At 39.5% G+C, this 26,985-nt stretch overlaps 1 protein-coding gene across 2 annotated transcripts; it reads right to left on the bottom strand.

The window, feature by feature from the left end:
* On the bottom strand, window positions 1–26,985 carry swt1 (SWT1 RNA endoribonuclease homolog). Of its 2 annotated transcripts, none has more exons than XM_053510959.1 (19): window positions 26,933–26,985; window positions 25,984–26,022; window positions 24,662–24,754; window positions 24,460–24,521; window positions 22,762–23,623; window positions 22,572–22,628; window positions 22,365–22,494; window positions 20,987–21,085; window positions 20,512–20,700; window positions 20,331–20,424; window positions 19,637–19,800; window positions 18,786–18,949; window positions 17,914–18,052; window positions 14,121–14,269; window positions 13,632–13,774; window positions 11,485–11,628; window positions 7,240–7,306; window positions 6,411–6,478; window positions 1–794 (listed from the first exon to the last, which is right to left on the bottom strand). In XM_053510959.1, exons 2-19 carry the CDS (start codon window positions 25,987–25,989, stop codon window positions 695–697), a joined length of 2,730 nt encoding a protein of 909 aa, XP_053366934.1. In that variant the 5' UTR covers window positions 25,990–26,022; window positions 26,933–26,985; the 3' UTR covers window positions 1–694. The 2 variants fall into 2 exon arrangements, with proteins under 2 accessions (XP_053366934.1, XP_053366925.1); XM_053510950.1 differs by having other exon boundaries at window positions 26,865–26,949.

The following is a 26,985-nucleotide window of genomic DNA, read 5'->3' as shown; positions in this document are numbered from 1 at the left end:
GATTACAATTTACAGCAGAAATAAATATATAATACATACATACAGTATATATTCACAGACTGCATTTTTTAAAGGAATATAAAATGCATTTGTTATATAAAACAAAACTGCTCAATGATACAAAAAGAGGTATCGCGATAAACAAACGTTCGTAAATCTTTATACAAGAACATCTTCAGATCAGATCAGACAGAAAAACAAAAATCATCCCTGTTGCATTTATTAATTATTATTATTATTCAAACTGTTTTTGGAACTTAAGGCTTTAAACATAGCTTGCATTCAGCACCTTTTTATTTTGAGGTAGTTCCCCCTTTCAATCACAGCAACTATTGAATAGTTTTTTTTTATTTAGTCTTTTTTTAAAAAGAAAGAAAAAAAAAAAAGATAAACCAACTTTTCTGCAATTTGCTAACAGCAGCTCCATTCGGTTCAGAAATCAGATCCTAGGATCTGGTCCCTCATTACACAAAAACAAACATACTCAGCAATAACCTCTAAACCACTCGCATGCTTATTGGAAACCTAGAGGTTAGATCATAAGGTTTTGTGTTTGGATTCGTGGAAATTCTTCATCACAGTCTCGACCAGCTGAATGATACCTGAGTGATGAGTCCCTGGCGGATCACTGAGTGATTACGTGAGCGTCAGTGCAAGTTTGGTTTCTGTGTAGACTTCTACACGTTGCCAGATCTTAGTTTTGAGCTCCGTTCGGACAGCATGCAGCGGCTGCGCAGCGATGCAGGTTCTCCCTCAGTTCCATCAGCTGAGCTCCTCCTATACACAGCTTCTCCCTGAAGACACACACACACACACAGATTACTGTAGATCAGACCTGCAAACTGTAAGTTTTAGGAGGTTCTAGTGAGCGTGATCTCAAGCATGACAGTCATCTAAAAATCCATGATGCCTTAAGATGTGGCAGGAAAGAGAAGCTTCATATAAATGTCGTAATGTTGTAGTTGTACCAGGAGGAAACGTAAAGCTGTGTTAATAATCTGTTATGCAATTTAAACGATCATGTGCTGGTCGACTGAATTAATTCAATCGATTGGTCGGTTATCATTTACATTTACATTTACATTTAGTCATTTGGCAGACGCTCTTATCCAGAGCGACTTACATTATTATCTCATTACACATCTGAGCAGTTGAGGGTTAAGGGCCTTGCTCAAGGGCCCAACAGTGGCAACTTGGTGGTTGTGGGGTTTGAACCTGGGATCTTCCGAACCGTAGTCCAATGCCTTAACCACTGAGCTACCCCTGACCTTATCATGTCGGAAGCAATTCACACAGCTTTTGCAGAAAATACTCGCGTTTTGTGAGAGTACTGCTTCTATTTATTTATTTCTTTTTTTAGTTTACGAGCGGTTGGTGCAATACTGCAATATCTTTTTTCCCTGTTAATCAGACGAATGCTTCAAGAAATGGACAAAAGTCCAGTACCAACAGTTTAACTACTTAATAGTATTAACATATTGTTGCTGACAGATTAGACATGTTGTGTACCTGACAAGTCTTAATTTCTTGGAATTGTACAACAACATGAATTGTTACCAAATTGCCTCCGTTCCCCCTGTTCCCTCCGATCCTCCAGCACTGCTCGCCTCGTTCCACCATCTTTAAGGGATCGAGGAAGACATTCATCCAGAAGTTCCTCTAGAAGTCCTTGACAATCTTTAAACAAGGACTCAAGACATATCTGTTTCTTCAATACTTGGACTAACACCCCTAAAAAAAAACTTTCCCAACTGTGTTTGACTGACGGCACTTAGTTAGTAACCTGGTAACCCAGTATCTATTCAGTGACGGAAACTTCAAAGCACTTTTTGTAAGTCGCTCTGGATAAGAGAATCTGCCAAACGCCTAAATGTAAATTGTACTGAAATAAAAAACAAAAAGAATGGAGACAACAACAAGGAGACAGACGAGAAGTCCTCTTGGTTCCTGTTTGAATTCTGGTTTTGGATTTGAGTCAAAAGGCAAGCTATAAAAATAATGAAGTTTGCTTCTCCATAAAGGCTCCACTAAACACACCAAGCGGCACAAACACGATATTGAGTGTCCTGAGGAGGAGCATTATTGTAAAAAACTGTACAGAATGTTTAAATGGATAAAAGCGCGTTTTCAGTGAGGACTTTAAACAGCCTCCGGGCACAGAGCATTCTTGTGTTTACAGATCGAGATACGGTCCATGTCCCCTGTGACATTTTACACCCGAGAGCATCCCGAGTGTTGATTTCTGTTCCGCACAACCGACTCGCAAAGAGGAAACTGTTCGTTCTTGCACAGGAAGTGGCTGTGAGTCAAAGTGAAGACTCAGACAGGCTGACTCATTAGAGACTCTTTATTTGGAGAAAGACTTGTTTATTTCATGCTGTTGCTGTCAATCACATGGAGGATCGGCAGTGGAGAGAAAGCAGGATGATCGAAAGGCAAATTCTGCCTGCGCTATTAAGACGGAAGAGTGTAACAAAACAAAAAGTGTTATCTCATGTAATCTTTTTACATTCGACCTGCAGATCAGTTCCTGTCTCTCTTCCTCTGGCAATGAGCTTTCTCTTCACTGGTGAATGTTACATAAGAAGGGAAAGAAAAAAAACCCGTAGGAGGAAGATTTCAGAGCTGTGTTTATGTAATTCTGTCTATAGCAGAAAATGAGAGAAAGCTGAAAGTGAGTAGAGACGGTGCGTTTCTGCAGAGTACAGGTACCGGCCTGTGAGGAAGACTGGAAGACTTTAAAGTGCAGCCCACGCGTATACACACACACATTCACACACGCACAATAAACCACAGAGGCCGCGTGTTGAATACAAACAGGACAGGACACACACACACACAATGAAGCAGGTGATGTGACAAAGCGATGTCGTCATTCTGCAGAGTCACCGTTCTTGTCATTCTGGGAATTTTACATTTAAATGCTGATGCAAAAAGAAAAATGACGACATGGAGACGAAAGTGGAGAGAAAGCACACTTTGTGTTGTGTACTGGAAAGCACCACCCACGATAATGCACAAGAAACGAGTCCGCTAACAAACACTTCCCATAACATTAACGCATTAATATTGATTTTCATTAATACAGTATATCAGTAAACTGGTGACAGGATCAAACTGCTCAAAAAATATCAGTGCAGGCCATGAGAGAAGAGCACTAAAACACCCAGTGCACATTAGTCACTTTCAGTATTTCCATCTATTTTCTATTTAAGTTCCAACTTCATTTCCACACTAAAATTTCTATATTTGTACAGAATCATCTCCTCTCCATATTTCTACAGCTTATATTTTTCTTATATTGTATATTTTGTCTTCTCTAGACATATTATTTTTATCTTAGCTACATTTATTTTCTATTTTATTCATATTTCTTTTCTATCAATAACTTTTCTTGTATGTTTAAGCGTTTCACTGCATATCGTACTGTGAATGACTGTGTATGTAACTTATAAAATTAGAATTTGATTGGATTTGATTTGAACTGGCTAGTGTTTAGTTTGATCGGGCGTACCCGGTGATCAGTCCCCGAGAGGGCCACAACACAAACGCATTTTTATGGTGTTAGATTTTCAAAAATAGCACGTCTTAAAATGCTCCATTCTGCCTTTTTCTCTAAACTCTGTGAACGAATTAGTCTCGAACCCTCTCATTACACACGCTTACACCGGTCTCAAAACACAGCAAGTGCAAATTAGCAGAAAATTGCTTGTGTTTAAAGCTTTTTTCAAGCTGTGTGCACCCGCATGCTCGCAGCTGCTCAACATGTACACTCAGTGTCGATAGTGGTTCTGAGATTACGGAGGAGTTTGAGGAGGTAAAGCGTCACCGTTTCTTTATAATCCTACAGATGAAACACTCTGAACTATTGACACATTTTCATCCGGTGTGGTGGGAGTGAGTTATTGGCTAAGTTTGTTTAGAAATAATCATTATGGTGGAGGACAGAGATACGCGCCATTCAGCAAAAATGTAGCTTTTTTGTTTAAAACGTTTAAACTTTTGTATTTGAAGTTAGTTTGTATTGTTTTTTTCCCCCAGCACTTGGTTTTTTTAAATGAGAAAACTAATTACAAGGTTAAAGTTATAAGGAACGGGCTGCATTTAATTGATCGTTACATTTTTAAAGGTTTAAAATTGGAGAAAATTAAAACAGCTGTTAGGTTTTACTGAACATGCTGGAGAATATGAGTTCTTCTGGTAACTTTGTCACACTCGCTCCTTTCTATTCTTATGCAAATCCCAGGAGCGTACATTAGGTTTTTTTGTTTCCGTCTGAAAACTGGTCTGTCTTGTACTATATATTTTTTCTTTACAGTCAGGCATATATTCTCCTGTAATGTTATTTATTTATTAATCTTTAAGTCATATATAAAAATACTGAATTAATTTGTACAGAATTACGCAGACATATATAACAAAGTTGGTACAGCATATAATATGGTGCCTAAGACTTTTGCACAGTACTGTATGTACAACCCCACTACACACCTACCACGGATGGACCGGTGGAAATATTCCTACTCCTCCACCATCATAAAAGGTGCAGGCTGGATGCTTGAGCACAGATCTGTGATCTAACACTCCATTAGAGCCACTCTGCTGCCATGGTGACCACACACACAGGAATAATACCATTACACACATACACAGTCAGCATAAGCTCTGCTTTCCCTGAATGCCCTCAATGTCCAGACTCGATTACTCTCCAAATAAAGAGCAGTGTTTAAAAAAAGAGAGAGAGAGAGAGAGAGAGAAAAAGGGCAGAATGCCAGCGTGTGCGGTCAAACTTCAAATGGACAGCACTCGTCTAGACCAAAGCTTCGTGCCCTAGACCTCCGGCGGAGATCTCTGGACACTGCCCTGTCATCTCTTGCTGAGTGGAGGGATAAAAATAACATCCAGTAAATTATTCCTAGTGCACTTAGGCTTCTGTGAGCGTACCCGAGGCTGGCCGAGGAAAGCGGATGTACCGCATATGTGAAGGCGTGATAGAGGTTTTTTTGTCATCAGACTGCCTTTACACGACTTCTGATACAAATTTAAAATGGTTGTGACGTGTAAAAAGTCAGATCGGATATACACAGTGTTGGGTGTAGAGTACTTGGTTTACTGTTTTTGATGTAACGAGTAATCTTTGATGTAAAACGCATTAAGTTCGCCATTTAAGTACTCGGTTATTTAGTTATTTTTTCAAAAATGTAATCCGTTATTTAAACAATTAATGTAATCCATGAGCCAGACAGCAGTGATTCCGTTAGTGTGTGTGTGTGAGAAAGTCATCATACAAGCCACGCCCCTGATAACCCGCCCACATTTGTAATGTAATTAGTTACTTTAAAAAGTAACATCCTCCAACAATGGATATGGGTGACGTCTAAATACATTGTCGTGACAGAGACGGAACAATTTGAGTGGTGCCTGAGTGATGACTCTGTCTTGACACTAGCCGATCACTGTCTGTGAGTCGATGTATGCGGAAGAGGGAAGATAGCGCTAGATAGACTGTTTCTGTTGAAATCCTCAATGTGAACAGAAACAGACTCCTCACAGAGGAATGTGTGTGTTTAGCGGTGTTGAATATCAGTCCGAGCCGACAGAAAGCGCTTAAGGTATGTGACGAGTTCGTCAAGACAGGATACGCGCTTCAGAAGTCAAGGTTTACATGGTGATCTGTAAACAGAGATCAAACCGAAGTGCTGGAAAGATGTTCATTACGAAGGTGTCAGACTATTGGCACGGAGGTGTCTTTGGAGATGATCCTGCTGCATGTTATGATAAATAAAACACATTATATTAATAATAATAATAGCGTTAGAAGATTGCGGCATTGTTTTAAGAACCTTAAATCTGCGTTTGGATAAAAATCTTGAGATGACGACGGAATTAAGAATGACAAAATCTCTGTTTTGTTCACACAAGGTCGTTTAAAACCAAGGTAAAGGACAATGTCTCACTGCTTTTGTTTTTTGGTTTCATGTAACGAGACCCCCTGCAGAGCTAAGGCAACAAGACATAACACAACACAACACAACACACACCTAGTTAAAGAGTACCTACATTTAACAGTTTTTTAACATGCACAGTTATGGTACACAGTCCATGTCCAAGGTTACAAAAAAAAAAGTTTAAGACTATTCTGAACACATCCTCATTATTATCTATTATAAAGGATGATCTTCACTCCTCCCTTCCCCTCCTACTCTTATTAACAGAGCTGTGATTCAGGACGAGGCTCTGTACAGTACGTAACCAACGCTGAGGCGCATCATTCTTTTCTATTACTTTTGTCAGACTGTGTGTTAGTTCATGGCAAATTGAGTTAGTTATGAATCCCCAGATTTCATGCTGTAGATTCCACTTCCGTGTGTGTGTGAGTATGTGTGTGTGTGTGTTCTCATTTAACTAACCTGTACTCCTGGTGAGACAGGCACTCAAACAGGTCCTTGGCAGTGAAGCGTGGCTCCATAGCAGCGATCTGAAAGGCAGTGCAGGGTTGTTGTTTTTTTCCACTCCACACACACACACACACACACCATTAAAGCTAATACAAGAGCCTGGGCCAGGACTGATAAAACGGACCATTTCATTATTTATCCTCCACAGAACTAACCACGGGCACTTTTGAAAACACTGGCGCTGTACTGCCTGAACCCTAAATGTCTTTTGGGAAAGCGTTTAATCCACGGTCAATTAAATGTCACGGCTTAAACTGCATTTTAGTGCTGTTGTGCTTGTTGTTCGATGGCAATAAAGTTGAATCTAATTAAAATGGAATCTAGTGAAAGGCCTGAAGTGGCTTAACCTCCAATGAGTATAAGCTATAAAACACTTCTTTTATAATATTCATTAATAGCTCGACTATCAGACTTTCAAGGTTGAGCACTGCATAATATCCTGAAGTGTCATTAATGGCATTGATGTGTTCTTTTCCCCTTATTACAGCGGGACATGCATTATTAATCCCTAAACCATCCCTCTGCTTTATAGAAGCACAAATAATTCATGTTCATGCTGCAGGTTGTTTTTCTGTCTTCTATTTCTCTCACTCATCATCTATCCCGCTTTTATATGTGTAGCCGATCGTAGAAGAGGGCAGATAGCACGTTGGTCAGGTGTAACTTCCAGCTACTGTATATACACACACATCTCTAAACTGTGATTTATACACATTTAATCACAAGTCTCTTGATTTAAAAAAGGAAATGACTATATAAGAAATATATACGTAATTCTTACCTCGCTAGTGTGAATAAAGGTGAGCAGTGCCTGAGCGTCTTCTATAGTGCTGCTCACAGACAGTAACCTGCGCGGGAGAAAGGCCACATTTAGTCATCTTCACTTTCTTTCAAGAGCAAGTTTTTATCTAGTTAGTGGTAAATGCAAAGCAAATCATCACTTGTATTATCTTTTAGGATTATTTTAATCTCGCATAAATTTTAGGTGCGTGACTAGTTTATTCAGGAATGGGGTGTGAGTGTTACTGTATAACACCCTAAAAATTAGTGATGGGTCATTCATGAACGATTCGTTCTCTTTGAATGAGTCTTTAACGTGACTCAGAAGAACGAGTAGTCTCGGAGAGTGATTCGTTCATTTTCTACTAGGGCCGCATGCACCAAGCATCGCAAAACCCCTGTAGGTCATGCCCAGGAAACAGAAACAAGTAGTTACCTTCAAGTCTTTGGTTCGAGTCTTTCGTTCTTTTGTCACGTTCTTTTGACGCTATGCGATGCAGTACACAGGAAACAGAATTGAACGGTTCTTCTCAATGAGTCTTCAAGTCCTAATCATTCGTTCTTTTGTCACGTGACTCCCATAGACTCTATACAGTGCAATAGATTCAGAAGAACGAACGACTCGGACTAGAAGATACAAGAGGTGAGCTACTCATTCTGTTTATTATAATATATCCTTAGCTGCATTGTAATATTTTCATTACTGGAACTAAAGCCAAAGTTTTTGTATGTAGGCGTGTTGGGGGTCTGTTTAATGAGAATGTAACATATTGTTTTATTTCTGATTAAAAGAACAAAATGAACTAAATGACTAAAAGATTCGTTCATTTTGTTGAACGAGATTCAAAGAACCGAGTCACTAAAATGATTCAAACTTTCCATCACTACTAAAAATCCCATAGACTAAACATTGAGACCAACTTTGATGGATTCTAACGCAGAGCAAGAATTTTGTAGAAATATAAAACTCACCACATTTAAAGAGGCTTGCAAGCTGTCTCAAAACGTACCCCGCAGGAGGGTACAAGTTGTCCCCTGAAGCGCAAGAAGTGCCCAAATTTGCCCCATTGACATATACAGTAATGGTAAAGACGACTTCCCAGTGAAACAGGAAGTGCTCACAGTTTGATTTCCTTGTATGGAACTTTGGATCCTATTGTCATAGAGACATGGGGGTGGGCTTATTTGACTCAACCAATCAGTCTCTCAGGATCATTGCGAAGTTGTCAAGCCATGCCCTAGCAAAACACTTTAGAGCAACTGATCCCTTACACTGTCATTATAAAAGGCCTAGAGGCCCGAGTAAATAACGGCAAACGCGGCAAGCACCACTCACTTCTTCAGAAAATGTACCTGTCTAGTTATTTTTGCAACTTTTGTGTCCATAGTTTTGGATTTAGTTTTTTCGTAGAGGCGCTAAACTGGAACGTGCTACATTACCCAGCTAACAGGCTACGCAGCAGACGACACATTAGATTAACCAAAAATAGAAACATGATGCTACACAGGGCACAAACACACACACTGAAAATAATCGGTTGTCGTTTGGAAAAATTGCCTGGACTCGGTTTTTAGGCTCATAAGAGATAAAAAGTGAAGAGAGTCTCAATGAAAGGTTAATTAAATATAAGAGCTATGTTATAGCCAGAAGAAAGTGTAGATAATAAAAGAGAAATGGAGCAATAAGTGAGAAGACTGAAGTAGGCATTTCTGCATTTATACTTCGGCTTGGGCTTTTTTTTTGTGTTGTTCGTGTGCCTGCCTTATGAGTCATCTCAGCTTCCCGCACATGAACATTAGTCGAACCATATCTATGGTAACTGTTATGAATCTGACGCTACACCCTTCGCATCACTCCTTGACCGCTCTCGACTGGGACGAACACCAAATCTGAGTTAACGGCTCTCTGACGGACATCAGCTCCTCTTTTGTTGATTATTTTTTCATTGATTATTCAATTATGAACACACGCAAACATAATTAGAGAAACGCTTCCGCGTGAGTGTAAAAAATGAAAGAAGAAATGAGATATATAATAAATAAACTAATAAATAAATGAAAAAAAAAAGGATAGGTGGGGGGAAACAAAGGGATAAAAGTTGCACACATGGCTTCAATTGACATACCGAAACATCATTAAATCTTTAACAAAATCCGTAGCAGCTGTCCAGTTATTAATTGTTCAAGATGTAGCGCTATGGGATCTGGCTGTTGCATGTGCCAAAACTAAAATATCTTTACGACAAGTGGAGTAAAGTGGATATCCACAGTGGAAATGTGGTTCAAACCAGCCTTTCAGACGCAGTCAATGCCGCCAGTAATATTATCCTTTGCTGTTATGTCAGACATCAGCATCATATTTAAACAGATGAACTAGAAATGAACACCATGAATTGGGTGAACAAATTCATGACTTCCATAAGTGAAATTAATAAAGTAGCAAACATTCAGAGCTTTAATAAAACATCTTAGCGTTTACAGTTTACATCAACCAGATATCTAACGGTAAAACAGACTTCCGTGGAACATTCCTAGACAAGACTGCTGATGTTTCTCGAGAATTCATGCTTCCTTTGACAAAGAGAGATTAGATAAGGGGCACTTAAGGGAATTCGTTATGAGCTGTACTCCCCAAGGCACCGACATCATAACATGCCCCGAATTCTCATGAACTGAAACCTCAGTGCCAGTTGCCAGCTTCTGAAGAACTGTCACGGCGTGTGAAAGCAGGTCAGGTCTCAATTCATCGCATCCTGACTTTATAAAATCCGTATGAAGAACATACACACAACAACCAGGTCATTAGGGACACCTGTTCAACTGATCGTAAATGCGAATATTTAATCAGCCATTCACAAGGACGCAACCCAGTGCATTAGATGACCAGCTGAAGTTCTAACCAAGCATTAGAATGAGGAAGAATTGAGTGACTTTGAATGTACTGTAGCATGGTTGTTGGCGTCAGACTGAATATTTTCCAAAATGCAGATCTACCGGGATTTTTATCTACTGAGGGTTTACAAAGTTTAAAAGAGAAAATATCCAGTGGGCAGCAGTTCTCTGGGTGAAACTGCCTTGTTGATGTCAGAGGTCACAGGAGAATAGTTGATGGAAAAGGAACAGAAATTCAAAAAACGTCTCGTTACAGTCGAGGTACATCAAAGAGAATGTCTAAATGTAGGACACATTGAACCTTGAAGCAATGTGCTACAGCAGCAGAAGACCACACCAGGTCTCACTCCTGTCAGCTAAGAACAGGGAACTGACACTGCAATTAGAATTTTTCCAATATTTTCCTGGCCTGATGGGTCTCAATTTCTGCTCTAACATTCTGAATGGGGCAAACTTGGCGTAAACAACATGAAGGCATGAATCCATCCTGCCTTGTGTCAACGCTTCAGGATGCTGTTGGTGGTCTAATGGTGTGGGGTACTCTTGGCCCCCTTAGTACCAACCAAGCGTGGTTTAAATGCCACAACCAACCTGAGTATGGTTGCAGGTCATGTCCATCCCTTAATGAGCACAGGATAACACGCCACAAGGCAACAAGGTAACAAAGCTTAAATCATCTCAAACTGGTTTCATGAACAGGATGTCAGTGAAGTCGCAGTACTCAAAAGAGGTCCAAAGTCACCAGATCTCAATTCAAAAGAGCACCTTTGTGACGTGGTGGAGCGGAGGATTTGCACCATACATGTAGATGCAAAGCTGACAAAACTGCGTGACTGAATGTCAATATAGACCAAAATCTCTGAGGAATGTTTTCAGCAGCTTGTTGAATCTACTGTATAATCTACGCCATGAAAAATTAATGCAGTTCTAAAGACAAAACATGTCCAATCCAGAAGTAGCACGGTGTACCTAATGAAAAGACCGGTGCGTGTATATCTATTTACAGCTATCTGTAAACCTAACCTAACCTAAATCTAGGTTTGTTAAGTCATTGTCCCATATTAAAATGACCCTGGGAGAAGTTTCTATAATAACGTTATTAGTAGCTTTATAGTATATTGTGCTTGTTCTAATATGTTATAATTTTTACAGCAACACCTCCACAGTTCCATAATTAATAAGAGTTAATTAGACCTGATACCTCATGTCAGCCCGTTTAATAACAATCTCACTTGTTTAATTACATTAAAAGGTCACTATGTGCACACACAATGTACACAAACCTATTGGATACAGTAGCTGCGATCTTTTCCCCTCCACAACTACTTATAAGAGCAAAAGAATGTATTAGTACCTCTGGAAGGCCTCCAGCAGCTGCTCGAGAGCAGCGTTGAGCCTGTGGAGGCAGCTAAGAGCGTCTTCGGGAGGCGGCGTGGCTCGTGGCTCTAGTGAACCCAATGAGCCTGGAGAGAAGTCCAGTGCTGAGAAGACAGCCGAGCTGATGGAGACATGGAGAGGAGGACGGAGATAAAGGAATACTTTTTAACAAAAACATACAATTTACTATTTTTAAACTTATACCAGATACATGCCGCGTAAGGAAACAGAAATCAGATTAATGCTTATATCTTACAGTACGCTGCAAAAGTATTCTTACCCCTTGAACTTTTTGTAACGTGACAACCACAAATATAAATGTATGTTATTGGGATTTTAAGTGATATACCAACACAAAGTAGCACATAATTGTAAAGTGGAAAGAAAATGAGGAACCTATAAAACCGATTGCCTTCAGAAGGCACCTAATTAGTAAATCAAGTCCATCTGTGAATTTAATCTCAGTATAAATACGGCTGATCTGTGAAGCCCTCAGAGGTTTGTTAGAGAACATTAGTGAAGAAACAGCATCATTAAGCCCAAGGAACACTCTAGGCAGGTCAGGAATAAAATTGTGTAAAAGTTTAAAGCAAAGTTAGGTTATTAAAATATATATCCCAAGCTTTAAACATCTCACGGAGCGCTGGTTAATCCATCATCTAAAAATGGAAAGAGTATGGCACAACCGCAAACCATGACCAAGACATGACCGTCCACCTGAACTGACAGGCTGGGCATTAATCAGAGAAGCAGCCAAAAAGCCCATGGAGGAGCTTCAGTAATTCACGGCTCAGGTGGGAGAATCTGTCCACAGGACAACTAATAGTCATGTACTCCACAAATCTGGCCTTTATGGAAGATGGGCAGGAAGAAAGCCATTGTTGAAAGAAAGCCATAAGAAGTCCCGTTTGCAAGTTGTGACATGCCATGTGGGGGACACAGCAAACATGGTAAAGAAGGCGCTCTGATCAAATGAGACTAAAACAATGCATGGTGGTGGCAGCATCATACTGTGGGGAAACCTTTCTTCAGCAGGGACAGGAAAGCTGGTCAGAGTTGATGGGAAGATGAATGAAGCCAAATTTCTCAGAAGAAAACCTGAGTCTACAAAAGGTTTAAGACTGGGGCAAAGGTTCAATTTCCATTAGGACAACATACAGTCCTAAACATATAGCCAGAGCTACAATGGAATGGTTTAGATTAAAGCATATTCATGTGTTCGAATGGACCAGCCCATGGTCCAGACCTTAATCCAATTGAGAATCTGTGGCAAGACTTGAAAATTGCTGTTCATAGACGCTCTTCATCCCATCTGACTGAGCTTGTGCTAAAAGCGGCAAAAATTTCACCCGCTGGATGAAAACTGGTAGAGACATACCACAAAAGAATTTCAGATCTAACTGCAGTGAAAGGTTGTTCTACAAAGTATTGAATACAAATGCGTAGCACACTGTTCAAATTTTTATTTGTAAAAAGATTTTTAAAACCTTTTATCATTTTCCTTCCACTTCACAATTATGTGCCACTTTGTGCTGGTCTATTATATAAAATTGGAATGAAATACATTTTAAAATAAATTTTATTTGTTGGTTTGTGGTTGTAACATGACAAAATGTGGAAAAAGTTCAAGAGGTATGAATACTTTTGCAAGGCACTGTATATAATTTATGTTACACTGAAATATATAAGTAGGAAAGAGTTAAATCTTAAAACTCAAGCGGCCCAGATCTGTTCCGGCAACACTGCATTGGTCAACGATGATTTAAAAAGGTAAACAACTCCTTATATGGAAGTCCTGCTGGTGTGTGTCAATGGGAGAGGCTTCAGACATCAAAAACATTTGTGTTTATGGATCATCATGCAGAGCCAAAGGTATAGTTACTTTTAAATCATGCTACTGGAATGTAAAAATGACATCGCAACTGTCAATGTCAAACTCATACAAATGATCGAATTATTATATGTATTATTATTATTATTATTATTACTGATCATTGAAACAACCGAAAACAACCATAAAAATACATGATCATGTGTATCTGTTGCTCTTATTTTTCCATATTTTTTGCTAAATGTAAAGACTTCAAATTAAGACAAAACAACGAGGGAAAAAAATTGAGACACCTGACACGGCACACATTGTTCCAGATGCTCTCGAACACAGCCCACACTTCCTGATGAGAAGCTTGTGAAGGCGGAGCTACATCCTGAACTGCATCAGCCATTAGAGTGTCACCCTCTCTGTCAACCACTGGGGATTTCTGAGGCTGAATCCAACACATCACACACACACACACACACACAGTTACTTCTCTTTGCACTTTCATTTGCAAGGAAACACAAACATATCAGCAGTGTAAGAGTAGACTCCTATAGCAGGGCTGAAGTGTGAGGGAAAGTGTAAAGGAGAAGCACTGAAGAGAACAAATTTATGTTTTAAGATGAAAAATGGGACGGCGAAGAAAAAGATAAATCATGACAGGGCAGCGTGATGCAGCAACACGAAGTGCTTTAGTTTCCTAGTTCTAGAAGAACACTGGCAAAGCAGATTGCTTTTAATAATATATTTTCCAAATGTTGATCATTTACTGCAGATATCTCTTATAAACGCACCTTGGCTTGTAACCTGTGCTGTAAGTTCTCAAGGTGGGAGAGGGCCGAGTCCACATGGCCGCTGTACGGAGACCTGCAGCGCAGCGCTGTAAGAAGCTCCTCGGCCGCAGATACCACGTTAAGAACAGAGCCGCGGTCCACTTGTACGTCTACACGCATTAAAACAAACACATGCACATGATGGCTAGAGGGAAACAATCAACTTTGATTCAGTGAGCAATTTGCAAACCAGTCATCATAAGATAAATCCCATGCGGTATATACACTGTGTGTCTAGGGTTAGGGTATTATATACTGAAATCTATACAGATTTGTTTCATAATGATGTTTGCATGACTGACCTTCCAGGAAAAGTGTTCTACAGAGCAGATGTATGCTTCCTGGTTTTTATTATTTATTTATAATTATTTGCATATTTATCACATTTTAATGATTGCGATCCTCAAATAAACTTTAATCCTGCGCAATGATAACCCGAGTAAATACAAAATTCAGTTTTTAAATAATGAAGTCATTTATTAAGAGAAAAAAGCTGTTCACTCTATGTGAAAAAAGTCCCTTCTTACATCTGATTGAGATGCTTAAACAGGCCGTTCATGCTCGAAAACCCGCCAATATGGCTAAACAATTCTGCATAGGAGAGTGGGCCAAAATTCCTCCACAGTCATGTGAAAGACTCATTACTAGTTATCGCAAATGCTTGATTGTAGTTGTTGCCTTCAAGGGCGGCACAACCAGGTATTAGGTTTAGGGAGCAAATACTTTTTCACAAGTTTGGAGAGCACTTTTCCCTTAATAAATAAAATCATCATTTGAAAAACTGCATTTTGTATTTATTCGGGTTTTATAATGAAATTTATTGTTATGATGTCTGATGATCTCAAAATGTGACAAATGTGCAAAAAATAAAACATAATAATAATCAGGAATGGGCAAATACTTTTTTTTTTTTTACAGCTCTGCAAACTTAGAGCTATAAATACATGTTCTTCTTTAACAGTAGTTCAGTGGAGTAAGCAAAGAAAATGTAATGTTCTTTCAGAGGATTTTAGAGATCCATCACTCGAAACAGGCTGGTAGTAAACAGCAAGGAGTTATTTGTGAAAGGTTTATGGCAGCACACTGCAACTGAAGACAATGTTCCCATTTTTGTATTTCTTTTTTTTTCAGCTGAGGAGCAGTTGACGGTATTGCATCTTCTAATGAGAAACATGCATTTGGGTACAATTTGTACCATTTACACACTTTGCTATACAAAGGGGTGAAAAAGTCAGAGGGGGAAAAACAAAGACGCTATGGAGATTGAGAGAACTCCCACTAATGAAAGCCCTTCACACACACACACACACACACACACTCTTTAGAGGTCATACAAAGATATATCCCCACCCACTAAAACACACACACACACACACACACACACAAAGAGACAGACCAGTACTTTTCCACTTCTCTACAAAGTTTTACAATGCCCTTTTCACTTTCCCAACTTTCCCTGCCTCCATTTCTCACTCTCTCCCTCACTCGCTTTTTCAGGCATGGCTCCCAGCCAAGGAAACTAAGGCAGGGAAGTAAAGCAATGCTACCATGAAATAAATGGAAAATACCAGGTCTAATACACATTATTGCATACACACACACACAAATACACACTGGATATGATGACTTGATTCAGTCCTGAATTATACACAGCCAAAAAAACAAGACCTCGACCTGGGACTGTCGATAGTTTTTGTGCTCAAGATGGGGCCAAGCACCAAAGCTGGACCATGACGCACTACACTATATTCATTCAAAATCATTCCTATTACTTCAGTGGTACGGCACTGTCTGAGGCCAATAATCACAGTGACATTAGCCGATGGTGGATATTTGGGAACGCATGGAGAAGGAAGCAAACAGTGCATTCTTCATGCAAGTTTATTACAAAGCGGTTTGAAAAGATGACAGGCTTTATGTGTCTGTAGCAACCTTGCAGGCGAGCAGTGGAACACAGACAAAGAGAGGCAAGAGAGTGTACTTATTTAATACATTTGCTGAGAAGTGAAAAGGAAAACAAAGAGGCGGCGTGGGCGAGTTCTTCCTTGTGTGTCGGGTGCACGGTACAGTAAGTGGCAGCCCGTTTGGTGCAGCGTGCAGATGATTTTAGCTGAGCGAGGTTCAGGGATTTGTGTGTCAGCAATAGCCGATAGCCGGGTTTGTGATGCGGAGTGACTTCAGCTGAATCTGCACGCAGAATGTAAGCGTTTATTGCACTTTTGAGAGTAAAAGGCTTCCACAGTGTCTTAGACAGAAGATCCCTCTTTATGTCCATCGTTGTTGGTTGCTGAAGTTGGAGTACCAGCCACATGAGGGTCTCCTGATTTGTTTTAAGGCTCAGTCAGCAGGGATACCAGGTTATGTCTACCACCTTCTTGAGTATGGTTATTAGGGTTTTGATAAAATGCTTAACAAATCCATTGGTCGGAGGATGTAAGACATAGGTTCTGATGTGGCCCAATAAAAACAGCTGGCAACGATCGTTTATTGCTTTGGACATAAATGGTGCTTCCTGAGCTATTAGGATGTCCATGGAGAGTCCCACTGACTGCAGAGGAGCGGGGAACGTTTCAGAAAAGAAGAGCATTGGTGCAACTTCTTCTCCAGCAGCAGACTCCTTCTGAGCCAGGAAGGCATCCTGAGCCTGGGATGCAGCATGCGTTTATTTCCTTCTCTTTGCTACAGGCAGCACATTGAGGAACCCTGGCCAGTCTCGCCCTAGGAGTCCAAAGCAAGGCCTACACCTCTTCCAAGCTTCCAACCAGGACCTCTGCAGTCGAAGCCTAATAAGGCAATCTGAGGACCCCAGGTGACCTTTGTGGTGGGTGTTTGTGCTGGAATGAGATGTTTGGATGGATTGGGTTCTGGGAAATTTGGAGATCAGATCAATTACAATGAACTATAGAGTCTGCTACGCCCCATAAACGGTAATCTGTGATGCACTGAGTGTCCAGATACCTTTCTCTCGTGGCCAATATTGACTTTTTCCCACAATTTATGCTACATTGGCTTTTCTGTGTAATTGGACCGTTGAGCCTTAAGTGCAAATGATCCTGTCACCAGTTTACTGGTGTATAATTGATAATCAATATTATTCAATTCATCTGGTGGTGGTGTTAGTGTTGTGTTGTATGCACTCCAGACTGGAGCTCCAAAAGACAAAGTTTTAAACCAGACAAAGGTAATTTTTCCTTGGCACCAAATGTGGAAGTCATCAGAATAGCCTTAGATATTTATTTGAAACCATTTCAACAGCTGTGGTTTAAAGATGTTTTAAGAGTTTTTCCAAAATAAACAAATAAGAAATATAGCTGCAAGCAACGATAAGCGGGCCCAAGCACCCTGCGCCATCGCCATCCAGGCACACCAGAAAGACAGCAAGCACATTGGGCACAAGCATTTAAAGGGGATATCAAAATACCATTATGACATAATTTTAGAAAAGGGTGTGTACACAACTGGTGTTATTTGAGCATGAAAAGATCTACAAAAAGCCATCACCGGCACACGGGACACTTTAAATATGGCTGAAGTCAGTTTGGGCCCTAAATTTTTGTTGAGTGCGTTAGTGTGTGTGTGTAAAGGTTTTCCCCAAAATGAACAAATAATACAAATAAATAACCAAAATGAAACAGCCAGAATAAAAATCAAAACACAAATAGGGATAATAAGGCGAAAAAAGGGAAAGAATTACCAATAAACCACAAAACAAGAAAGAGCACACACACACACACACACACACACATACACATACCTGTGTTGACAAACCTGCTGAGTGTCTCCACACAACTGATCAGACTTCTTCTAATAATGGCTCCAAACACAGCGATCCAATGCTTCCGGAAACACTGCAGCAACGCATCCAGAGTCCATGGAGGCTTCACGTACACGATCTACAAAGCATGTATACACATCTGATTTTTCAAAACATAAATGTACAGACACAAACATTAAAACAAACTCTATACGTACAGATTTAATACGTTGATAGAAATAATTCAAATATATATTTCTGAACAATCTACCCACTTCTGTAAGCAAGTTAGACTAAAACGTGTGGAGCTGAATGATGCTGATGAAGTAGTTCTATGGTTCACACAGAATAATCAGATCAATTCCAGTCAATTTCCTACAGTAATAAATAACCGCCAGACAGGAAGGGTGGTGCTTCAGAGCCGGAGGTTGTTATTGGCAGCAAAGCAAACTAATCATCAGTTGTTTCTTAGAAAGTTTATTTTCCTTTGACCCAGGTAATTATTAAACGTCCTTACTGAGTCAATCTCACAAATCTGACTTTACAGCTGCTGAAGAAGTATCTTAAAACTCAGGGATTTTTTTTTTTTTTACAAGAATATTAAGACTTTTATGATAAAAAGCAAAAATTAAACAATTCATCTTACACTTAAAGCTAGATATAAAAGATTCGGATATGGAGTTTGTCATTTTCCAAAAACAAAGACTAGGAGATTAGAGTAAGATTTAAAAAAAAATGTATGCTAATAAAAAAATGATAAGTTAGCATTACACAAACCATACGTCATTTAAAAGAACAGGTGGAACAAACAGAGATTATAAAACACACGGGAATGTGTGGAGGTGTGCACGTTATGTTTAAACCAAGGTCACCTCTAGCCACAGCTCTCCAAACGCAGCCTTCATCTCTTCCTCCAGGACGGCAGACAGAGCTCTCTGCAGGCTGCTCTCGAACACGGACACACACTCGCTCAGTTCTCGCTCCGTCTCCTTCTTCCTGCTCGCTTCCACCTTTTCACATGACCTCTGTACCTTCTCTGCTTAAACAGGGGAAATCATTATAGCCAAAACAGTATTGGTGCTGGTTAGATTTTTTTATGTTATACACATAATACAGAACATGTTCGTGCCAAAGAAGCTACTGTACTTCTAAAGTTTATGCAACATAGAAGTGACCCATCTTGCTTCCATAAAAATGGTTTAAAAATGACCATTTTCCAGCGTTATACTGTCATTAATTATATTTATTTATGAGTATTGACACTAAAATTGGTGTAAGCTTCTAGAAGCATATGAGCTGTAAAAAGCAAAACATCTGTAGTGTCCGTAACCATGTCAAATTTGTGTTACGATATCTTAACAATTTTAATTTTAGAATGATACACAATTATATCAGGTTCATGTCTTTTCATGTGAAATCTAAATTGGCCATCTGTGTGACAATTAAGATCACAGAAGGATTTAAATAAAAAAAAAGTTATAGGGACTAAAACATAAAAGGGCTTGAAATTGTAAATTAGCAAATTTGTTTTCATCGAATAAAAATATGATGAAATGTGGTGTTCTATGACTCTATCTGATAATTCACTTTTTCACGAGGTCAGTGACTTTTTAACACCAATATCATATTTCGAAATCACCATGAGGGTGCAAGACCTTACTCATAGTTTGAGACTGTGAGGTGAGGATTGAGTTTTAAAGAATGAAACACAGAGCCATGTCACCTTCCAGCTGTTGCTTATCAGGTGCTGCATGTGTATAAGCAGAAGTCAGGTCCAAACGTTGATGAAAGTTATCAGGGTTTACTTTTGCTTGCTCTTGTAGATCGGCTTTACTCAGGGCCTTGACTCCACTCAGCAGAGCTTTACTGCACAGGTTCTTATCGTTACTGTAATTATATAGAAAGGATGAATGAAAAAAAAAAAACCTAAACAAAAAAGAACAAGGAAACATAATGAATAGGCAAACAGTTTATGGATAACCTCACCTGGATGCTCTTACGTCGGGTTTTAGTTAGTGTTTGACTTTTTAGCATGCAATGATTTATAAAGGTGCTGTCCAATGTCCAGAATGTTTGTGATGTCCCTTGTTAATACTAAAGGTCAATTCACACCACATTCTGTATAAATTATTGTGTAAATTCTACATCATTTCATTTTTTTTTTACTAGTTTTTATACATTATTTGTTAAAGATTAATCTGCTCATGAATGTAAATTCACCTGCTCAGAACTGTGATACAATCTGATGTTAAAAACGCTATACAAATAACCAAAAGCGTCCAGCAGGTGCACGTTAGCAAATCAGTTCTGTCGTTAAAAACAAGGTCAGCCCGTGATTAGCAGGCGAGTCCCAGATGTGACAACAAAAACAAACAAACAAACAAACAAAAACCCCATCCACCATGAAGAAGCCTTACGTGCACAGCACTACGGAGCCCTCTGGATATAAAGCCTTGTACTGCAAACAGCACTGCAGCACCCGATCGTCGTTATTCATCGTGTCCAGCCCACCTGTTAACAAACAAACAGCGCCATCAGCTGGTAAGCTCCTGCATGCACTCATACACAACGAGAAAGTATACACAGTCAGCAGCTCACAGGCAGCCTGAGACACTTGCTGCATGGACTGGCCCCAGAGACGCGGCTCCTGGTCCTTCAGACATGTGTAGATGTAGTTGACAGCCGGCTGCGCTTTCCTTTCCACGTTCTTCGACAGTTTCCCGCTTTTTAAAGAGTCCAGCTCCTGGAGGACAACCCAGGGAACCAGCAGTGTTGGGAATCCCAGAGCTGCACCAAAAAACAAACAAAAAAAAAAGAACAACATGCAGAGTTACCCAAACTTTGTAAAATGATTGCAAACTATTTTGTTGTGTATCAACTGATCTATAAAAAATATCCATTGCTCAGGTACCTGTGGCACAAAAGTCTGGATCTAAAAGCAAAAAATAATTCACAAGTGCGGACTAGGATGTTCTGGGAAAAACAAGCTCTGTGTTACAATCTGTAATTACACTTCTTTTAAAAGTAAACATTGATAAGCAATGTTTTGGGCATGACAACACCGTCTTCTTACCTCCAAGTCCATGAGATCTGATCTTCTTCACAAAATCCAGGTGGCTGAGGAGAACATTAGTGTCGAGTACAATGAGGAGGTCCTGCTGCTGCTTCTGACCTGGACATGACAGACACACACAACGGCACAGAGCTCGTCTACATCAATATATATATATATATATATATATATATATATAGCTTGATTTTGTCTAATAATTTGTGCATGAAAGTAGAAAACATTCTAACAGAGTACTCTATGCTTAAACATATTCATACGCACAATTATTGGCACTTCTTATAATGATTAGTAAATAGGGTTAGGAAAAATCCACTTTTAGTGAAGTAGCCCTATCTAACACTGAAAAAACCCCCAAGAAAAATCCAACCTTTAAATAAAAATACTGTATATGATTTAAAGAAAAAAAATCCCTCATCAATAATTTATTAATAATAATACAAACTTTTGTACCACAATTATTGGCACCTCTGCATTCGCCCTATCGCCAATATGAGCTTTATTTTTTTGAAGGAATCTCTCAATATCATTAACTCGAGGTCCCAGGCCCCACAGGTTTTCAACAGCATTTAGGTCAGGTTAGGTTTTTCCTTCTATGAAAGAAGCTTGATTCTGTAGTTAGGCAACCACTTTATGTATTGATTTGGACTTGTAGATCATCACAGATCATTGTTCTGTTGAAAGATCCAATGACGTTCCAGATTTCGTTTCCTGACAGAGGCAGTCAGAGTTTGATTTAAAATGTCCTGGCATTTCATGGAGTGCATGACACCATGTACACTAACGGTGTTTGGATAAGGTTAGAGTAAGGTTCTGTTCATTACCGTCACCGTCCTTTTTACTCCAAATGTACTCTGAGTTTTTATTGGGGGAAAAAAAACAGAAAACTAGTTAACAGAAAGATAAACCTTTTTTTTCCCTGCCATACCTTTCAAATGATCTGTTGGCATGAAAGTGGCATCTGATGGTGGTTTTGGAGAGTTTGTAACCCCAGGATTACTCACTGTACACTGAGGCAAAATTCATTTCTTTCCCATGTTTCTGGGTGATAATGGAATTTGCCCTTTATTTAGGAAATCATGGATAACAGTTTGAAGTCTCCTACACACTCCAATCAACTAAAATGTACTTTTTTTAATGGAATAAGTTAATTCTAAAATAACTAAAGATTGATTTTTTTTTCCAGTGTAGTAACTAAAAAAAACATTGATGGGTGCCAATAATTCTGGAGGGCCATATAATCTATTTACGAGCTAGTTAATAAAGATGGGAATCACCAAATACGATATCACTACAACACACGAGTGTGTATTACAACTTTATAAATAACTGTATATAATGTTTTCCGGCCAAACGAATGATCTTTTGTTCATTGACGTACTGGATGCGGTGGTGGCGCTCTCGTCTGCAGGGTCCACATCCATGCTGGTCAGCTCTCCGTAACTCTCCTCCACATTCACGTGCAGTTGCCTGTTAGAGCGGGCCAGGTGCAGCTCTTCAACTATCTGCATCTAAGGTCGTGACAACAACGTGACCCTCAAAGACATACAAAATATTCACTGTAAGGAATTAATTTTATAGAAATTACCTCAAAATCATCGTCATCAGTGGTTTCTGTGCGTTCAGGAGAATCATAACAACTAACCTAAAAAAAAAAAAAGAAGAACATTTTCTGTTGGAAATACAAGTTATTAAAAAACATATATATAAGAACATTTAACGTGTTACAGTTTTGTTTTCTGCTTTATGACTGGAATCTGTGTTACTCCAAAACTTACATGCTGTAATAAAGCATTACTGCTGCTTGTCACTCCCGTCTTTTCTGGTGCACCCGACTGCAGGCCCTGGACATGAGGAGAACTTGCAGGAACCGGAGGAGGAACCTCTGTAGGGCTTGGTGTAGTCTGTTCAGGAGTTACTTTCACAGTTGGAGCGTCTATCGCTTTAAGAAGACATTTACTAGTGATGGGAGATTTTTTCTCATTTTGCCAATTGGCTGCGACTATTTTCTGTGTTTTCACAACACTGGACTTCTTTGGGATTTTGAAACTTATTTTAAAAGATGATGATGATGATGATGGCTTATCTCTGGAGGTATGGGGAGAGATGGAGTCAGATGCTACATGTTTCAACTCCTTAAACAAGCTTTGGCTCGGACCTTTCTCATGACTGCTCCGTTTCCATTCTGAGACGCGCTCTTCTTTCCACTTCCTGTACTCCTTCTCGGCTAACTCTTTTCTCACTGTCTTGTCAGCCTCAGTCTGTTCTTTGCCAGATCTCTGCTTGGTCACTGGGTAATCATCCTCCGTGGATGCCTTTCTTTTTATGAGCTTCTTCATCTTTTCTTCACCCTCGGTTGCTCTCTTTCCAGGCTCCTCTGAAGAAGACTTCCTCTTCCCCAGGTTCTTACTCCACTCATGCTGCTCTTTGGCTGGGGCTTTAGGAATAGAACTACTGGAGCTCTCTGTTGAGGTAGACGCATCAAGCCGTGAGGAAGAGTGTTTTACTGAACAGTGCTTACGGCCATGAGGATCTTTCTCTGCTTCTGATTTCACCTTCACGCTTTCTTTATCTGATTTTCTGTAAGCTCTACTTTTTGCCTGGATTTCCTGCGCTGATCGTGGACAGTCAGTGCTTTCACTGGAGAAATAAGAACAACATTAAATTAGCTAAAAATTAGACATTGAATAAAAAACACTTTTAATTAAGTCTTGAAGTTTTTTAAGTTTACTTATACCACAACAAATCGTCATTTTTTTATTCATTAACAAATGACACTTTTTAATTTAGAACTTTAATGTTGTTAACCAACCTCAAAACATTTTATTTAATAATATCACTTCTGTTACAAAAGCATTAAGCAGTCCTCCTGTTTCTCATTTCTATCAAAATCTTTTCATCTTGTTGAAATGAAACAAAAACCCAGCTTGTTGTGTTACCGAAATTCATGTTAACAATTTTGCATTTTAGAATAATATACTTGCAGGTTTATGTCTTTTCATGTGAATGTAAATTGGCCAAGTTTCATCTGAATGACAACTAAGATCACTGAAAGACTTGAATAATTATAAAAAAGGTTACAGACACTACATAAAAGGGCATAAAATTGTATTTAGCAAATGTTTTTCATTTTATCTGATAAAAATATAAACGTGTATGTATATTTACAAAAAGAGAAGAAGCATTAAGTATTATAAAAAATGTTGATGTCAGACACTTTTTAGCACCAACACCATGTTTCGACTGATTGCACATACTGTGTGTAAGATTGTCCACCAGCTGCGAGAATAAACCTATATAAAGTGGCAATTCACTCCTTATCGGCAATATCTGCTCTGCAGAGACCCATCAAGGAAGTGTTTCCCAAACCTTAGTCCAATCTCTCAGGTGTCTCTTCCTGGTGCTCCTATTAAAGCGTCCAGCACACTTACATCAGCTGATATTATGCGTATATGAACATTAATATTTAATCTCACCTGCTCACATGCTTGTGTTTGTCCCTCTCACCGCTTCTGCGTCTCTCTGTGTCCTCTTTTCCCTAAAGCAACATATAATAATAAGGAAACATACAAAAAAAAAAATGATTTGAACAAAAGCGCCAGTACAGCATGCAGAACATTCAGGCCAGAACAACTGGAATTTCAAACATGTAATGCTTTAAGAATCTTCTCATTGTACCTGATCCTCACAGGAAGACGTTGAAGCTCTGCGTTTCTTCCGTTCTTTCTTATTCTTCTTTCGTTTAGACTTTTTCCTGGGCATCGCTGCTGCCTGTGAGGAGATACAACAATGTGAATTCCACAGGGACATCAGCGTCTTTTCACTTAAAAACTTCAATCTTAATACTGCAATCTATTCTTCTATGTTAGAGAAAACTTGTGTAAAGTCTTATTGACTGGCTTGTTAACTGAAACCCAGATGATACTCTATAAAATAAAAACAACCTACAGACATAGTAAGTGTCCACATATAAGGATTATCAAAGGGTGTTCAAGTCAAACTGGGACTTTTAATTGTGTCGAATAACAAAATACATTGAACTCCCTTTATTTTTCTACATAATTGCCTGCTACATTCATGCACTTATCCTGTATTTGACTACGTATGTTGGACCAGTTAAATGTTTTCAAATGGAATGGGTGGAGAAAAGTTTCAGGTGTGTTGTGCGATAATAGAGTATCAGCGAGAGTGAAAGGAAAGGTGTACAGGACAGTGGTGAGACCAGTGATGCTCTACGGCTTAGAAACATGGGCACTGAAAAAAAGACAGGAGGCAACGCTAGATTTAGCAGAGCTGAAGATGTTGAGGTTCTCCTTGGGAGTGACAAGGCTGGATAGGATCACGAATGAGTTCATCAGAGGGACAACCCATGTTAGATGTTTTGGAGATAAAGTCAGAGAGGCCAGATTGAGGTGGTTTGGACATGTTCAGAGGAGAGATGGTGAATATATCGGCAGAAGGATGCTGAGGTTTAAACTGTGAGGTAGGAGGTCAAGAGGAAGACCAAAGAGGAGATTTATGGATGCAGTGAGAGAGGACATGAAGTTAGTTGGTGTGAGAGAAGAGGATGCAGAGGATACGGTTAGATGGAGGCAGATGATTCGCTGTGGCGACCCCTGAAAGGGAACAGCCGATAGACAAAGAAGCAGAAGAAGCTCCAGTTAAATGTTTTAGTTGGTCTAAGTGTCACATCACCGTACTGAGCTTTATTGAAGTCTTCTGAAAATGTCTATTAGTTTTATGCCTTCGTTCACCACAAGTTTGACACCCATCGTACAATAGCGACATACTACAACATACCTATAGACATGCTATTAACTATGAGTATATTAGAAGCTGATATATAATATACTGTGTAAAGTTCACAAAGATCCCTTCATTAATTAATCTTTATTAGAAACATCTTTATCCTTGTCAGGGTTATGGTGGATCTGGATTTTATTCTAAAACCAGTCCATCACATGGAAACACATAAGGGTAATAAAGCATAATCCCAGTACCTGCATTTTTTTACAGTGGGTGTGGGGAAACTGTAAAACCTGCAAACACACACATGAGAAGAACACAACGTACTGTAAGAAAAGATACCGTCTTTCACCAACACTTTCAGGTTAACTTTGATTTTTTGAGAATGAAGAAATGATCCACTTCAAGCTGAACATGTTTACTGTAATCAGTTCAATACACTAAATATTATTTAAATGCATGATTATGTTTCTCACAACACACACACAGAGGCAGTGTAAGCTGACACACACACACACACACACACACACACACACACACACACACACACACACAGAGTGAGCTGACACACACACACACACACACACACAGAGGCAGTGTGAGCTGACACACACACACACACACACACACAGAGGCAGTGTGAGCTGACACACACACACACACACACAGAGGCAGTGTGAGCTGACACACACACACACACACACACACAGAGGCAGTGTGAGCTGACACACACACACACACACACACAGAGGCAGTGTGAGCTGACACACACACACACACACACAGAGGCAGTGTGAGCTGACACACACACACACACACACACACAGAGGCAGTGTGAGCTGACACACACACACACACACACACACACAGAGGCAGTGTGAGCTGACACACACACACACACAGAGGCAGTGTGAGCTGACACACACACACACACACAAACACAGAGGCAGTGTGGCTGACACACACACACACACACACACAGAGGCAGTGTGGCTGACACACACACACACACACACACACACACACTAAACTCACTAGTTTAATGATTTCCCCTGACTCTAATGCTAACTCTGTGTACATTATCACTAACTATCATTATTTCAGTTTTAACAGACCACTGAGAATTTCACCAAACCTTTAAACTTTAACTTAACGTGTTAAAATGAGAGAAAGTGTCACTTGCTGTGCTGTAGTTTGACAGACCGGAGAGAATCTCTAGCTTCTTCACATTCAGTCGTGTTGTTATTTTTATCCCA

The sequence above is a fragment of the Clarias gariepinus genome, chromosome 2, assembly GCF_024256425.1.
Source record: "Clarias gariepinus isolate MV-2021 ecotype Netherlands chromosome 2, CGAR_prim_01v2, whole genome shotgun sequence".
NCBI lineage: Eukaryota > Metazoa > Chordata > Actinopteri > Siluriformes > Clariidae > Clarias > Clarias gariepinus.
This window is presented reverse-complemented; position numbering and strand designations above follow the sequence as displayed.

Bases quoted from the DNA above. Each gene is read 5' to 3' on its own strand.
- swt1 (XM_053510959.1), bottom strand. The intron at 6,479-7,239 runs GTAAGAATTACG...ACTGCCTTTCAG, and splicing joins CCTTTATTCACACTAGCGAG to ATCGCTGCTATGGAGCCACG. The intron at 795-6,410 runs GTTAGTTAAATG...GTGTGTCTTCAG, and splicing joins CTGTCTCACCAGGAGTACAG to GGAGAAGCTGTGTATAGGAG.